Source organism: Puma concolor, chromosome D4 (genome assembly GCF_028749965.1).
Source record: "Puma concolor isolate L17-30 chromosome D4, mPumCon1.1.hap2, whole genome shotgun sequence".
NCBI lineage: Eukaryota > Metazoa > Chordata > Mammalia > Carnivora > Felidae > Puma > Puma concolor.
The window spans coordinates 55,576,625-55,594,214 of record NC_141679.1 but is presented as its reverse complement, the minus strand read 5'-3'; the positions used below and the strand labels follow the sequence as shown (position 1 = coordinate 55,594,214).

The window sequence follows — 17,590 nt, the reverse complement described above, 5'->3', positions numbered from 1 at the left end:
TATGAGCGATCACCTTTTTCTTCTTGAAAAACAGGATGTAGAAAAGTAGTCACATAATATTTTTTTCTTGCTCAGTACTTAACCTAATCTTATGTGAAGGTGTGCAACAGAATGAAATGTTGCAATAAACAAATATAAGAACGACAATTCCACACAATTTGTTTTAAAGAAGACTTTCTGAGGCATTTTAAAAGAGGTACTTTAGAAACTCTAGGTGGAAAAACAGGTCATTCTACTTAGGATCCAGTTCTCCCATGCTGTCAGATCTAGGTTTTATATAAGAATGTAAAAGACAAACCTCTGTGAAAATTAGATTAGTGGTTATTATAAAGCACTTATACAAAAAAAAATTGGAAACTCTGCATAATGGATTTTACTTTAAATATACACACGTGTCATATAAGCATGAGGTAAAGAACTATATGCACAAAATTAAATCCAGAAGAATTACAAATTCTCATTCATCCCCAAGATTTTGTCTGGGTATTTCTTGCTTAGCTGTCGTCGTGCGACTACTGTTGATGCATAGATGACATATCCCCAGGAGAGCAATACGATCGCGAGAAGCAACTAAAAAAATGCAAGATGGGGAGTAAGAGCAAAAAAAAAAAAAAAGTTACTGTAAGTGGTACTTTTCTCCCTCCCCTCGCCCCAACAGGTTGCCGTGTACGTTGCTAAGGTGGGAATTACAGTGAACAACTGGAATAAAGGGTTCCGGAGGCGAGTACACCCAGCCGCCCTTACGTAAGAAGCGGAAGAGCGTGTCTTCCAGGAAGAGGCGGAGTCGAGGTGAGAGTAAAATCCTTAATACAGGAATGGATTTTAGAGTTTCTGGACGCTGAAGAAATAGGGGGCCTTCCGCCTGCGGGCCTAGGGAGTCGACACCGTGGAGCCCCCCCAGACTAGGGACCTACCACTGAATAAATCCAGTCCAGGGTGCGGCGACTCACTGGCTTCATGGTAAGGAGGCTGCGGCGTTCAGCGGGAACGGAGGGAAACTGCGGGCCTTAGAGTAACCTCCGGGGCGGCGGCTGCCGAGCGGCGGCGGCCATCTTGCAGCCGGGCATCAGCGCCCGCCCCTCGCCTCCAGGAGCGTTTCCCTTCAGCCGGGCCGGCCTCTTCCGCCCGGAGCTGGGGACAGGCTCACGTGATCTGCGGGCCTAGCTCGGGGTGCGGGGAGGGGATGAGATAAAGGAGAAAATGTTGAAAATGGCTTTTTTTTTTTTTTTTTAGTTAGAGAGATGGGCGTGCCTTAACAACCGGTCTTTCAGTTGCAGTGCTGTATTCATGCAAGATAATGAACCGTCTTGTGCATTTAAACATTTATTTGAAAAAATAATCCTTATTTTAAATACTACACTGGTTTCTGACGCTGGAGGGATTAACGTTTCCTCCCGCATTTGTTTCCACATGATACAGATAGACGTTCGTGTATTCATCATTGGCTTAAATAAGAGTGTCACCCATTTTTATATAACACAGGGACAAATCGTTATGGGAGTCCCTGTTAATTGAGCCCTTCTGCCAGAAAACAAAGTCTTTGAGAACAGTGGCTTGTGAATGTAAATGATACTTCTAAGAAGAAATAACGTAGAGCGCATTACCTGGCATAATGTACGTGCCGATCAACAAGTGTCTTTTTGAGCGTATGTTATGTGTTTAGAACGGTAGCACATTATCAGATATTAAGCCAAAGACAGCATTTTGTACCTGGGCCGTTGTACCAAGTTTAGCTTGAGAATGTTTGGGACGCTCCCATCTGAGGCCTGTGGATAGAGTGGAGCAATGGGCCGCTTTAGGCTCAGGCGTTGTGTCTATACATCTCAGGTATCACCTAAAGAGCGTTTTAATCCAGATACGGGGAAGGGGAAAAGTGTTCTTTTGAGAAAAAAACGTTACCAGTTTTGGGAAGATTTCAAGGTCCTGTTTTTTTAGGCAATCCCTGTTTATCCTTAGACTGGAGTAGATTTATGAAGACTGCGTAGGACACTGGTTGGGCTCTGGCTTTGGATTCCATTCGAATTCCAGTGTTATTTCCTAGCTGTGCAACCCGAGGCGGTCACTTCACCTCCATATAACTCAGTTCCTTTATGTTTACAACTAGAAGTAATTTTAGTAACTTTTCGCAGAGTTTGGTGACGTTTAAATGAAACCAAGCTGGTTATCGTGTTTTTCGGGTAAGTTAAATACGAAAATTAAGTAGTGGGCCTGTAACCCCCAGAAACTGGTGATCACAAGAATGACGGTGATGGTAATGATTTGTGCCTGGAAGGATCTCCGAGCTCCCCTTCGGGGAGTGGAGGCGACGATGGGGGAAGGGCCGGGGCTCGGCCGAGAGTTCTTAGGCCCCGCCCTCGGTGCCGGCGCCCTTCTACTGCGCATGCGTTACGCACGCGGGTGTTGTGTTTTGACGCGCGGGGGGCTGCGGAGTGGGTCTCGCTTTCTGCCGCCGCCCCCCAAGCTGCCATTGGTGATGAGCGCTTTACGTCACAGGGGTCGCAGCAGCCGCCGGGGTCTCCGCTGTCTCGCGAGGAGGGTGAAGCGCCCCCGCCTGCTCCCGTTCCTGAGGGCCGGCGGAGAAGTCGTCGAGTACGCCTTCGCGGATCCTGCCGTCATCGACCTAGCTTTTTGGGCCGCCGGGAGCTTGGCACGAGCGCCTCAGCCGGGCCTGCGCCGGCGTCCTCCGAGGTGAGAAAGATCCGAAACAATGGGGCGCGGAGGTCGGAAGGGCTGGGCTAGCCGGCGCTCCTGGCCTGGAACGAGGCCCAGGGACCAGGGAGCTGCGATCGGGGCCTGAGGGGCCGTCCGGGCCTCGGCGGGGCGGGGCTCCCGGCGGGCGGGCTGGCGGCTCTGGTGGCGCACCTGTGGATTTGTGCGGGTGGGCGGGGAAGGTTTGCGTTTCCTGGAACCTCTCCCGAGGGGCGCGAGCCTACCGGTGTACTGGAAAAAGCTTGCTCACTTGGGGGCGGGGGGTGGGGGACCCCACACAAAACAAAAACGTTAGCGTCTCACTAGTGGCATCGCCACTATCAGAGGTTTTGCCAGAGGTTAGGTTCCCTAATCTCTCCGCCTGTCTGTAAAATAGGAGTAAATGTGTTTTAGTTCGTTGTGATTATGTAATGCACGTGGTGCTTATCAGCGTTCCTGGCGAGTGGCAGTTCTCACCCCGAGGAAGCCACTATCACCGTGACTATTGGAGTTGTCTGTGCTGTGTTACACATTGTGGGTTGGGCTCGCCTGCCTGTGGTTTTTCCAACCATCCAGTCAGTGCAGCTTTCCTCGTGGGCTGCTGATTCGTAGACTGGAAGGGAGCCGTACTGAGATGAAGCAAACAATGTTTTAAAGGCAAAAGAGAATAGAATTTTTGGTAGGTAATTTTCAAGATTATTTAGAATAAATTAATAGTTATCCGAGATTTAAGTTAATGGTGAAGGTTGGGGTCTTTTTTATTTTGTTTTTAGTCAATGAAATGAAAAGCTTTAGGCAGCCAAAGCAGTAATGCTTACCTGGAGTGAGTGGCTTTAGAAGGAAATGGTTCCCAAGCAGGTTTTTTTATGGCTGGAATTGGAATTAAAATTCATAGCTTCTGGTCAGTAGATCCTATAAGATCCATGGGATCCTTGGGAACTGAATTGCAGATCACAGAGGTGCAGTGGTTTTTAAGGTCATAAGAGGTAAGACCCAGATTACTTTTATTTTTATTATTATTTTTTAATGTTTGTTTATTTTTGAGAGAGAGCATGAGCTGGGGGGCAGAGAGAGAGAGGGAGACCCAGAATCTGAAGCAGGTTCCAGGCTCCCAGCTGTCAGCACAGGGCCTGGTGCGAGGCTGGAACTCAGGAACCATGAGATCATGACCTGAGCCAAAGTGGGACTTAACTACTGAGCCACCTCTCCAGATTATTTTTAATATTTGGGGCTTATTCTAGTTCATCTACTTTTCAGGTGGGTACTGTTATTTAACCCATTTTAGAGTTGGGAAAATTTGAAGGTTTTGAGAAATAATTTTCTCCAGATCACACCACTAATAAGTGGCTTTGATTTTCAACCCTGGCTCAACATTAGAATTAATAACATCACTCCCCTATATGTAATCACCATTTTTAAAAAAAAAAATTTTTTTTAACGTTTATTTATTTTTGAGACAGACGGAGAATGAATGGGGGAGGGTCAGAGAGAGAGGGAGACACAGAATCCGAAACAGGCTCCAGGCTCTGAGCTGTCAGCACAGAGCCCGACGCAGGGCTCGAACTCACGGACCGCACGGACCGCGAGATCATGACCTGAGCCGAAGTCAGACGCTTAACCGACTGAGCCACCCAGGCGCCCCATAATCACCATTTTTAAAATAAACTTAATTTATTTATTTTCAGAGAGAGAAAGAGATTGCATGCACGCACAAACTGGGTAGGGGCAGAGAGGGAGAGAGAGCGAGAGAGAGAATTTAAGCAGGAATTCTCTGACTTGGGGCTCGAATTCATGAACCTCAAGATCATGACCTGAACCGAAATCAAGAGTCAGAGCCTTGACTGACTGAGGCACCCAGATGCCCCTAATTAGCACCATTTTTAAATGTCCTGACATAATTTATAGACTCCAGTCTCTCGATTCTTTACCCCCTCTCACTCATTTTCCCTAAGTAATACATACTTGTTAAATATCTGCAATTACCCCAAAATGTGATAGGAAGGATTCTTAACTCTGTTAAAGCCAGTAGATTTGACGATTTGGGGAAGGTTTGTTTAATCAGTGTATCCTAAAGGTGGCAAAGTTTATTTAGAATTTGGGAGGCAGTTCTGGAAAAAGGATCAGAAGAATTGATTTCATCTTTAGCCCTGTGGGGAAATTAACTTCAAGTCCCAATTCCTAGAGTGCGAGGACAGAGAAACCTTTATCACAAGGTTCTAGAATCTGAAGCACTAAATCCACCATCAGGTCCACCTTTGCTACCTAAACCCAGAATTTATCAACCTATAAATCTTAATCTGTCTCCTAACCATTCCTGTTTTATGCCTTAATTCGTATTTTTTTTTAAATTTTTTTTTCAACATTTATTTGTTTTTGGGACAGAGAGAGACAGAGCATGAACGGGGGAGGGGCAGAGAGAGAGGGAGACACAGAATCGGAAACAGGTTCCAGGCTCTGAGCCATCAGCCCAGAGCCTGACGCGGGGCTCGAACTCCCGGACCGCGAGATCGTGACCTGGCTGGTCGGACGCTTAACCCACTGCGCCACCCAGGCGCCCCCTTAATTCGTATTTTTAAAACAGCTTTGTTGAAATAGAATTTATATTCCATCCATTAAAGGTCACCTGTTTAAAGTGTATAATCCAGTGGTTTTGGGTATACTTACAGAGTTGTGCAACTATAATTGAACATTTTCATCATCTCAGAAATAAACTTTGTAATCTCTCTCCCTCCCCCAGCAACCACCATAAATTTTCATCCATAGATTTGCCTATTCTGGACGTTTCATATGAATGGCATCATGCAACATGTGGTCTTAGCGACTAATTTTTTTTTTTTCCATTTAGCTTAATGAAAATTTTTATCTATATTGTAGCATTTATCAGTGCTTCATCCTTTTTATTGCCCAGTTATATTCCATTGTATGGATATACCACATTTTGTCTTTTCATCAGTTGTTGGGATTGTTTCCACGTTTGAGCTATTGTGACAAATGCTGCTCTGATTATTCACATCCAGGTTTTTGTGTGGACATATGTTTTCATTTCTCTTCGGTAGGTGTTGAATTCTGGGTCATATGGTAATTCTACCTCATTTGTATCTCAGCAAATATTTTGGTGAATTAAAAAAAAAGTAATCTCTACACCCAATTGGAGCTTGAACTCATTACCTCGAGATCAAGAGTCACATGGTCTACTGACTGAGCAAGCCAGGTGCTCCATTAGCAAATGTTTTAATTTCAGCATTAGTGATGTTTTTGAAGGAGTAAATCTCTTATTTGATGATGTACATTCATTGCCATTGTTTGATGTTTCTGGTAACTTCCATTCTTTATATCTAAAGATACTTGAGAAATACAAAACAACTCTTTTCTTTTTGTCTATTGTAAATGACATTACTGATCATTCTTTAGCTTTATGCTGTGCTGTCAAAGTGGTTAACAGGCTTATAAAACTGGGGAAGGGAAGACTTAAGATTCCATTTTTTAAAACAAATCCTACTTAGTTGATATTTTGTTTTATTTGAACTTCCAAGTTTACTACCTACTAATTTCCTTTAATAAATGCATTCAGGGTTGTAATTTTTATGTGAACTGCAAATGTTCAGTAAATACTAAATGTCTGTATTTCCAAGAAATAAACTAAGATACAATGTATTAGCTTTAAATTCACCAGTCTTTTTAAAAAGTCTAGTAATCCCTTTATTACATAGGTGTACAGACTAAAATCTAGAGCTAATTGGATATCTCTAGTTTACAGAGCTATTTTTAGGGGAAATTTGCTTTTCAGTCCAGGTTCTCTGTGAACCTCTCCAGTTCCCACTTCACTCTTTATCCCCTTCCCCTAGTGCACAGACTCTGATCATAAAAATGTTTATTTTTAGGCTTTTTTTTTCCTGGGGGAGAATAAAAATGTTAGAAGTAGGGGAAAATGCTGAGAGATTTATGCAATATTAAGGTTTCAGAGTTTAAATATAGTAACAATTAGTACTGTATTATTTATATAGCTCTAAGCAGTTTGCAATTCTGTGCTGTAGAGTGTTGATTTTTGTATTTCTGGTCTAGAAAATAGAGGACTAGAAATATTTAGATCCCTGGAGAAACATTTGTTCAGCATTAATTGATTTCCTATTAAGTTATGTCTTGGAGAAAGTTAAGATACCCTAGATGAGCAAGTTTAATTTGAAATCTGTGATGAAATAGTTACATTTCACAATCATGGATTTTTGTCATCGGGTTTGTTAGAGTTTGGTATGGCCAGTGTTTAGAAAGTTGTATTATTTGGCTGACTTGAAAGCAGTTGACTGCTGATAGAACTCCCTGTAATAGAGGAGGTGAATAAAGATGAATAATAGGCCCAGGAAACATAAAGGAAGAACCTAATATTTAATATATATTTAATGATTAGTATAGAATATAGCTAAAGAGAGATAAGATGATAAAGCCAAAAATATAAGGCACACCAAATTTCAGCTCTGGCAAAATCATTTTGTAAGTTATGGGTCAACATAAACTGATAAATTTAAAGAAAACAAAACTAATCTTTAAGATTTTAGTGATCCCTGTGGGGAAAAAATGAGACTAGAAGCATTATTTCAAGAAACTTTGTGGGTGACTTTGGATTAAATAAAAAAAATCTAAGCAAGGCTTTTAGGGGATTCTGTAAGGAGTCAGTGAGGAACTGAAAATAATAGTGTAACAAATAATAATAATAACAGCATCTAACGTTTATGCAGTAGTTGCTGTGAGCCAGCAACTACCTTTGAGTGCTTTTACATATTTCATTTAGTCTTCACTAAAAGATACTTTTGTGTGTGTAAGAATCTTCCACTAAAGACTACAGAATTGGTTTAAACTGGTGAACTTTGTGGTATGCAGATTATCTCACGACAGTTATTTTTATTTTTTATTTTTTTGAGAGCATGAGCAAGCGGGGGGAGGGACAGAGGGAGAGAGAATCCCAAGTGGGCTTCATGCCCAGCATGGAACCCCGCTGGGGCTTGATCCCACGACCATGAGATCATGACCTGAGCCAAAACCAAGAGTCGGACGCTTAACTTACTGAGCTACCCAGGTGCCTGTCACTACAGTTATTTTTAAAGGTGCATATCCAATACTTTCCACAAATTAAGTCAGTATGTATTGTTCAGGGCATTTGTATCAATGATATAAAACCATACATGGAAATAACACCAACTGAGGACTGTGGTGATTTGGGTTTTTGTTTTCTAGAGAGGGATAGGAGAAGATAAGGGATATTTTAAAAAATTTGGAATAACCATGAAAAACGTGAAGTTGTTAAATCTGGGTGGTGGATACATGAGTTCTTGGCAGATTTTCTTTTGTATATATCAAATTTTTTTTAGTTCTCTATTTTTTTTTAAGTTTATTTATTTTGAGAGAGAGATTGTGTGTGGGAGAGAGTGAGTCTGGGTAGGGGCAAAGAGAGAGAAGGAGAGCATCCCAAGCAGGCTCTGCGCTGTCAGTGCAGAGCCCCATGCAGGGCTCCATCTCACGAACTATGAGATCATGACCTGAGCTGGAATCAGGAGTTGCATGCTTAACTGACGGAGCCACCCAGGTGCCCCCTGTTAAATTCTCTTGAAAAAGAATAGAAAGTTAGGGGCACCTGGATGGCTCAGTCATTTAAGCATCTGACTTCGGCTCAGTTCATGATCTTGCAGTTTGTGAGTTGGAGCCCTGCACTGGGCTCAGCGTTAACCATGCAGAGCTTGCTTGGGATTCTCTCTCTCCCTCTGTCTCTGCCCCATGCTTGCTTTTCTCTCTCTCTCTCTCTCTCTCTCTCTCTCTCAAAATAAATAAACTTTAAAACAATTAAAGATAGAATGCTGTATAGTACTTGAAAGCTTACTATATATGATAATGTACCTTTTCTAAAGGGTTTTTATTTTTTAAAAAAATTTTTTAAATGTTTATTTTTGAGAGAGACAGAGTGTGAATGGGGGAGGAGCAGAGCAAGAAGGAGACACAGAATCCAAAGCAGGGTCCAGGCTCTGAGCTGTCAGCACCCAGCCTGATGTGGGGCTCAAACCCATGAACCGTGAGATCATGGCCTGAGCCGAAGTCAGACGCTTAACCGACTGAGCCACCCAGGTTCCCCTTTATTTTTTTAATGTTTATGTTTTGAGAGAGAGAGTGAACACAAGCTGGGAGAGGGGCAGAGAGAGATGGAGACAGAATCTGAAGCAGGCTTCAAGCTGTCAGCACAGAACTGGACGTGGGGCTCGAGCTCATGAGCTGTGAGATCATGACCTGAGCCGAAGTTGGATGCTCAACCAACTGAGCCACCCAGGCGCCCCTCTGAAGGCTTTTTATATCTTCACAAACACTGTGATGCAGGTTCTATTATCACCGATCTAGTCACGCTTGCTAGTGTGGAATCAGAATTCAATTCAGGATTCAAATACCTGACTTTAATGCTTGTGTTTTATTTTTTTTTTTTTATTTTTTTTTATTTTTTTTTTCAACGTTTATTTATTTTTGGGACAGAGAGAGACAGAGCATGAACGGGGGAGGGGCAGAGAGAGAGGGAGACACAGAATCGGAAACAGGCTCCAGGCTCTGAGCCATCAGCCCAGAGCCCGACGCGGGGCTCGAACTCCCGGACCGCGAGATCGTGACCTGGCTGAAGTCGGACGCTTAACCGACTGCGCCACCCAGGCGCCCCAATGCTTGTGTTTTAAGTACCATGCTAGGCTGCCCTTGCATATTACAAAGATAATGAGCTACTCTACTACTCTCACCAAAGAATGTCTCATAGTCATTATTTGCTTTTTTTTTTCCAGGTTTAGTTTCTTTTTTATCAGATTACTGATGTATTTTTTTCCCTTTTACAGATAATGGCATCAGCTGCTAAGGAATTTAAAATGGACAACTTTTCACCTAAAGCTGGTACTAGCAAATTGCAACAGACAGTACCAGCTGATGCATCTCCTGATTCTAAGTGTCCTATATGCTTGGATAGATTTGATAATGTGTCTTACTTAGATCGCTGTTTACATAAGTTCTGTTTTCGCTGTGTACAGGAGTGGTCAAAAAACAAAGCTGAATGTCCACTGTGTAAACAGCCCTTTGATTCTATTTTCCATTCTGTGAGGGCAGAAGATGACTTCAAGGAGTATGTCCTGAGGCCTTCGTATAATGGTTCTTTTGCCACCCCTGATGCTCCACGATTTCGCTATCGTACAACTATGACAAATCGAAGTACTTCTGTGTATTCACCTAGTAGTACCGTGAATAGAAGAACAACAACTCCACCAGATAGTGGAGTACTATTTGAAGGGTTAGGCATTTCAGCAAGACCTAGAAATGGTGAAATTCCTCAACTTATGAGGCAGATTGCAATAAGGAGGCCAACTACTGCAGATGAAAGATCTTTGCGAAAAATTCAAGAACAAGATATTATTAATTTCAGACGAACTCTCTATCGTGCTGGTGCTCGTGTTAGAAATATTGAAGATGGTGGTCGCTGCAGGGATATTTCAGCTGAATTTTTCCGTAGAAATCCGGCTTGCCTTCACAGATTAGTCCCCTGGTTAAAACGTGAACTTACAGTTCTTTTTGGAGCTCATGGATCTTTAGTGAATATTGTCCAGCACATCATCATGAGTAATGTTACTCGCTATGACTTGGAGAGTCGGGAGTTTGTATCTGACTTAAGACCGTTTTTACTTAATCGGACTGAGCATTTTATACATGAATTTATCAGTTTTGCTCGATCTCCCTTTAACATGGCAGCTTTTGACCAGCATGCTAATTATGATTGTCCTGCTCCTTCATATGAAGAAGGTAGCCATTCTGATTCTTCAGTTATAACAATATCTCCAGATGAAGCTGAAACCCAAGAGTTGGATATCAATGTAACCACTGTTAGTCAAGCACCATGGGATGATGAAACTCCAGGGCCATCTTACTCAAGCTCAGAGCAGGTACATGCTGCCATGTCTTCCCTTTTAAATACTTCTGATAGTTCAGATGAAGAACTTGTAGCAGGAAGAACTACATCTCAGATACAAGGAGTACAAAGTAATGAAGACCTAAATAATGACAGTGATTCTTCTTCAGATAATTGTGTCATTGTTGGGTTTGTTAAACCACTAGCTGAGAGGACCCCAGAACTTGTTGAACTGTCCTCTGATTCTGAGGAGTTAGGCTCTTATGAGAAAATGGAGACAGTGAAGACACAAGAACAATCTTACAGTTCTGGTGATAGTGATGTTAGTAGATGTTCATCTCCACGCTCTGTCCTTGGAAAGGATGAGCAAATAAGTAAAGGTCATTGTGGTTCTGGTAAAAGAATCAAGTCAAAGAAGGAAGAGAAACACTCAACATCATTGTCCTCTCCTAGAGACCTGAGCTCATCTATCAGAGGAGACAGAGTATATTCCCCATATAACCGTAGACACAGGAGGAGGGCAAGGTCAAGAAGTTCAGATTCACGTTCCCAGAGTAGAAGTGGGCATGATCAGAAGAATCGTAGAAAGCATCATGGGAAGAAAAGGATGAAAAGCAAAAGATCCAGAAGCAGGGAGAGTAGCAGACCTAGAGGTAGAAGAGACAAAAAGAGATCAAGAACTAGAGATAGCAGCTGGTCAAGAAGAAGCCAGACTCTCTCTCTAAGTAGCGAAAGCACAAGCAGATCAAGATCTCGTAGCAGTGATCATGGTAAAAGAAGATCACGGAGCAGAAATAGAGATCGTTATTACTTAAGAAATAATTATGGAAGCAGATATAAGTGGGAGTACACTTACTATAGTAGAAACAAGGACAGGGATGGCTACGAATCATCATACAGGAGGAGGACTCTGTCCAGAGCTCATTATTCCAGACAATCTTCAAGTCCAGAATTTAGAATTCAGTCCTTTTCTGAAAGAACAAATGCAAGGAAAAAAAATAATCACAGTGAAAGGAAGTATTACTACTATGAAAGGCACAGATCAAGGAGCCTATCTAGTAATAGATCAAAGACTGCATCTACAGGGCCTGATTGGGTAAGAAATGAAAAGCCTGGGGGGAAACGAAAATACAAAACGCGCCATTTGGAGGGTACTAACGAAGTGGCCCAACCTTCTCGTGAATTTGCTTCTAAAGTAAAGGAAAGCCATTACCAAAAATCCTCGTCAAAATTAGATGGAAACCACAAAAATGAGAGTGATAGCTTTTCAGACAGCCGGTCATCAGACAGAGAGACAAAACACAAGAGGAAAAAACGGAGGACCCGGAGCTTGAGTGTGGAGATAGTTTATGAAGGCAAAGCTACTGATACGACTAGACACCATAAAAAGAAAAAGAAGAAGCACAAGAAGAAGCATAAGAAGCATCATGGGGACAATGCTTCACGCTCACCAGTTGTAATTACCATTGACAGTGATAGTGATAAGGATTCTGAAGTAAAGGAGGATACAGAATGCGATAATAGTGGTCCTCAAGACTCTTTACAAAATGAGTTTTTGCCTCCTCCCTTCGAACCATTTGAAGCTAAAGATGTAGTTACAATAGAAGATGAATTTGGCATCCTAGACACAGAGTGTAATACTACCACGCTTAATAACAACTTGAATAATGCCAACAAAACTGTGGATAATATTCCATCCCAGGCAGCTTCAGTTGAACAAACTCTTGATGTAAGAGAAGAGAGTACCTTTGCCTCTGATTTGGAGAACCAGCCCAGTAATGTCTCTATTCAAACTGAGCCATCAAGGCAATTGCCATCTCCACGGACATCATTAATGTCAGTGTCTCTTGGGAGAGACCGTGATATGTCTTAAAACTGCCAAAGCATCTCATTGAGAATTCTGATGGAAAACAAAAACAACAGTTAACAGTTTCATCTGCTGCAGTCTATTTAAAGATGACTTTTGGTGAAAACTCTTTTCCCCCTTAAAAATATTTTAAGTGATTTTTTTTGTGTTAAAAATTTGTAAAAATCATTATTTGTTCAAAAAGTATGTATGTCCCACCCTCAGAGATATGCACTTTTAAGTGAGGAAAATGATATTGCTAGCAGTTTATTTAAAACTTGGGGTCCTTTTTAAATAAAAAAAAAATATAAATTTTAGAAGTTATTTCATAAAGCCATATGGTATCAACATATTTTTAAAGTGGTCAATGAGTATTTTTGAATTTTTTTTTGAGAGTTATTCTGGAAATGTGTTATAAGCTAGGAGAATCCCTTTGGACAGTCTTTATTTTTCTTAAAACTTTGTATGATTCAAAACCATTTCTTCAGGTTAAATTAAGGCATTTTAATCTGCACAGTTTAGACATCTGCCAAAAGAAAATTTAAATATTTCCTTTATATACTTGTCTATCTGGACTGCCAGTAAAACAGATGTGTATTCGACAAAATAAAAAATAAAACAGTAACACTTCACAAGAATCCAGAAATTTTTCTATGTAGTATTGCCTTTTTTTTTTTTTTTTTATTTTAGTAGAGCTCAAATCTTGAAAATAGTTAAGGATATACTTGTTATAAATAGTAAATTTTAGATGATCTGCATTTAATTTCACAGTTTTAATTATTTTAGTTCTTTGATTATAAGGAATATCATACTTGTTTTCTGTCTTCAGTAAAATGCAGTTATGTAGCATTTAGCCTATTAAAAACAAAATACCCTTGCCAAACTTCTACATTGGTAGTTCTTGTATGCAAAGTGGTTATGTTTATGTTTTATCCTGTTTTAGAGATGATAAATTGCTGTCTGTCTAGCCTGATGTAAGATTGCCAGGGAAGAACAGAATTTGGATTAAATCTAATTTAGTCGCCTTCAGCTTGCCTTGTTACCATATTCATTCATTGTTCAACAGAAGTTGGAATGCCTGCTGGGTGGCAGGTTCTATGTTTTATGTTTTTAGGGTTTCAGTGATAGAACAAAGTAGATATGATCTCTGTCCTTGGGGGACATATATGTAAACATTAAAAACCATAAATTCTCAGAAGAGAAAACATAATTTTCTATAAGAGCACACAGTGGGGGCCTAATTTCATGTGGAAGTGATAGCTGAATTGAAATTGAGAAAACAAGTAGCTGTTAGCTAGGAGTAGAGTTGTTCTTCACAAAGGAAAAGATGTCCAAAGATGCAAAGGCAGAAGCATACTGCAAGAACTAAAAGTAGGCAAAATTAGCCAAAGGACAAGGTGGGACCAAGCTTTGTAGGTCATTTTTGTATTTGTTATAAGGGCAATAGGAAATTCTTTTAAAATGACAATCTAAAGTTGATGTTGGCAATTTTTAGTAAGCTCAGACACTGAGACTGAGAAATTTTGGGAAGACCATAGTTGATCAAGGAATATACTTTGAAATTATGACATGATTTTGAAGTTTTCTGAAGTATTAAAGACAATGCTATTTTATTTCATTTTTTAATTTTATGTGATATTTGTATACATTTAGTGAAAACCTATCAGTGTTTTTAAACACCTAAAGCTCATCTTAACACATGGCACCATCACATCATCCTCTTAGGTGTTCAGGCCAAAAATTTCCCAGTCTTGGTTTCTCCTCCTTCTCTCATTCAATCCCCAAATCCTGGCCAGTAAGTATTTCTAATGTGTCTATACCATTATCCAACCTAGGCAGCCATAATCTCTCACTTGTGCTATTATAATGGGTCTGCCTGTATCCATTGTTGCTCTACACCTACCCCCTCCCCCATGTTAGCATTCAAAAAAAGTTTAAAAAAATTTTTTTTGTTTCATTCCCATATTTAAAATCCTTCAGGAACTTTCTGTTATTCTTAGGATACTTAAAAAAAGCAAGCAAAAATCCACATAATATGCCTCTGCTTCATCAGATTCTGGTCCACCTTCAGCTTTCCTCTCCCCTCATTTGCTCTGGCCACCTTAGCCTGTTTCAGGTCTATGGAGGGGCTGCTGCTTACTAATGCAGAGCCTTCATATGTGGATTTTTCTTCTGCTAGGAACTGAATTTCATCTGTGTTAAAGGAGGCTTCTGCTAACGTGTACCCTTTCATTATTTCCCCTCAAACTTGCTCTCATAATAACCCTGGACAGTGTAGTAATTGATTACAGAGTGTTCTCTTACCAATCTGCAAGTTCTTTGGCGACTGTATGTATGTGTACTGGTAAATCCCTTCTCTTTCGTTTCATATAAGAAGTACTTACAGCACCTGCTGGATAACTAGGTGCTAGAGATGTTTAAAATTGGCTAAGACCTCCTTTCTCCTTTCAGGGGGCTCTGCTGTCTGTCAGCTTTTAGCCTAATCCTGTGTTCTTTAACCTGTTCATCTGAATTCAATGTCCATGAGACATTTTATTTTACCCCAGGTTTTTAGTGTTTTTGTGACTTTAACGGGAATGCAACCTACCATTTGCACTTGGTTGTTCCTCAGTCTTCAGATTGACAACAGGAAAACTTCATTACTTCCCAGTTTCAGTAAGCTCTGTGGGAGGCCCTCACCAACCCATCTAATCTGTAATAATGGTCTGTGCATACAAAAGGGCAACAACAGTTTACTCCAGGTGAACTGACAGCCCATTCTTACTGGGAATTCTTCCATCATGGGGAATAATTACAGTCCCCTGCCAGTGGGTATGGATGCCTTTAGTCGGTCAGTACACCCTGGATTAAAAATTTTTCAGAAGGTTCTTCAGGATACCAGAAACCATGTATGAGCTGGTTTGAGTTGTGGCCATCCCACTGTCCCCACCAATGGGGGCAAAGGATGGGAAGTAGAGGGAGAGGTTTCTCTTCACAAACCAGATTTTTTCAGAATTCTGAGCATGGGTGCATTTCTAACATTAAGCTCGTTAAGCTATGTACAATTGAAATGTTAACTGACTAAATTAATGTAGCGATTACTGAGACCAGAATTTATACGGTATGACCCCTTTAACTGCAAGGAATAAGTTCCAAGATCCCTCTGGATGCCTGAAACTGAATAGTACTGAACCCTGTATGTACTGGTTTTTTCTATACGTACATATCTGTGATAAAGTTTAATTTATAAATTAGGTGAAGTAAGAAATTAACGACAGCAGTAATAGAATTGGACAATTAATATACTGTAATAAAAGTTATGTGAATGTCTCTCAAAATAACTTGTACTCATCCATGTGATGATGTGAGGTGGTAAAATGCCTACATGATGAGATAAATGAGGTGAATGACAAAGGCATTGTTATGTAGCCTTAGGCTACTGTTGACCTCAGGATACTTTAAAAGGCAGATCATCTGCTTCCAATCCTAGTTGACTGTGGACAACCAACATGAAAAGCAAAATTGCAGGTGAGTTGGGGCGGGGGGGCACTACTATATGGATATGTCCACTGGGGCCTTTAGGAAAACCCACATGGGAAGCTAAATCATAATCATTGTGTATGTAGCCTACTCTCAAAAGGTTCAGAAAGAATGCTACATATGTAGACAGAGAAAATGACAAATTATGACAAAGTGTTAAAAAATGAGAGTAAAAAAAGGGAAGTCTTTATACTATTTTTGTATTTCTGTAGGTTTAAAATAATTTCAAAACGTTAATAAAATTGCCTCCGTAGGCCTTCTAGGTTACCTGTATGAGTGTGTTAGAGTTTTCAGCCACATATACTTGGCAAAAAGAAAAAAAGTCACAGGCGAACATGCAGTAACTATTAAAGCCACTTTGTGAGAAAGAACCAGTCACTAGAAGTATTGTCCCATTTATAATCCTGGGCCTGTTGAGATAAGGATCTTAGTCTGAGATACATGGTTAACTGCTCTTGATCCCATGCTCAGAAGCAAGTGTGTGAGGGGTATAAAAACAAAGGTGAGGTGTTTTTTAAATTTATTATTTATTTTGAGAGAGCATGAGCAGGGGAGGGGCGGGGGGGGGGGGGGGGAGAGAATCCCGATGCAGGGGTCAAACTGATGAAACAATGAGACCACCTGAGCCAAAACCCAAGAGTTGGACGCTTAACTGACCAAGCCACCCAGGGGCCCCAAGAGAGGTTTTTGTTTGTTTGTTTTGTAATTTAGGATAGAGGGAAGACAAGCTTTCTGAGAAGGAGACCCTGTAATAGGAAAAAAAAGTAAAGGAGAGGTAACTGATGGAGCAGAGTTCCTGAATGGCAGAGCACAGCACAGGTAAGTGAATTAGTAATGGGCAGAAGCAGAGGCAAGTCTTACTGTGAAATGACAGAAGGAGGTAATGCACAAAGAAATGCTTATGAGCAAGATGCACTGAGATGAGGTTATTCACACTTGTAAAGCCTCTCTCCATGAAGTAGGAAGTAATGCCAACTTCTGAGAAATATGGGTCGTGAGTAAGATTGGACTTGAGAAGAGGAATGAGAAAATGCTGTTGTATAGTATGTGTTTGGTGAGTGAATAAATAGATGGTTCATGGTTGAAGTTCTGAATGTGACTAGTAAAAGGGAGGCAAGGGAGTTGAGATATTGGTGAGTATAGTTGAATTGATGCATTCTGGCTTCTGGGCTGTGTAGGAAAGGTGAAGCTAGGTCACCATTATAGGTAAAGAACAGGAGATAATTTGTTTTCCAGTGAGGTTCAAGTAGATATAGTGGAGGAAGGAATAAGACAAAAAATATTTTAGAGAGTGCCTAATGCTAGGCATGTTTGGAAGTAACTAGAATGGGTGGAGGTAGAGGTGAAGGTGATTGGAACTGAGGGTGGTGATCAATGTGGCTGGAAGTATCCTTTACATGGAAGATACTGTGGGTGATGGCAGAAGATCAAGGATGGAGAAGAAAATGGTAGTTGTGTCATGGATATTATATCTTGTACTTTATGCTTGAGTTCCACTAGAGCAGCTGGCATGTGTACAAAGAAGATAATGAAAACTTGGTAAATAGTTATTTCTTCATTCTGAGTTTTTAGTCAATACCTGAATCACTTAGGTATTAGAAAACATTAAGTGTGAAAGGGCCATT

At 40.8% G+C, this 17,590-nt stretch overlaps 2 protein-coding genes across 3 annotated transcripts; one reads left to right on the top strand and one right to left on the bottom strand.

Annotated features, from left to right (window-relative positions):
- Positions 1–355: 355 nt before the first annotated feature.
- On the bottom strand, positions 356–1,914 carry TZMP1 (transition zone microprotein 1). 2 transcript variants are annotated; one of them, XR_015242784.1, is made up of 4 exons: positions 1,900–1,914; positions 1,711–1,766; positions 915–1,160; positions 356–570 (listed from the first exon to the last, which is right to left on the bottom strand). XR_015242784.1 is itself a non-coding variant. In XM_025924756.2 (2 exons), exons 1-2 carry the CDS (start codon positions 957–959, stop codon positions 448–450), a joined length of 168 nt encoding a protein of 55 aa, XP_025780541.1. In that variant the 5' UTR covers positions 960–1,148; the 3' UTR covers positions 356–447. The 2 variants fall into 2 exon arrangements, 1 of the variants encoding a protein (XP_025780541.1); XM_025924756.2 differs by lacking the exons at positions 1,711–1,766; positions 1,900–1,914 and having other exon boundaries at positions 915–1,148.
- TOPORS (TOP1 binding arginine/serine rich protein, E3 ubiquitin ligase) lies at positions 779–13,475 on the top strand. The gene is made up of 3 exons (XM_086683350.1): positions 779–960; positions 2,494–2,688; positions 9,543–13,475. Exons 1-3 carry the CDS (start codon positions 958–960, stop codon positions 12,471–12,473), a joined length of 3,129 nt encoding a protein of 1,042 aa, XP_086539476.1. The 5' UTR covers positions 779–957; the 3' UTR covers positions 12,474–13,475.
- The last annotated feature ends 4,115 nt before the right edge of the window (positions 13,476–17,590 follow it).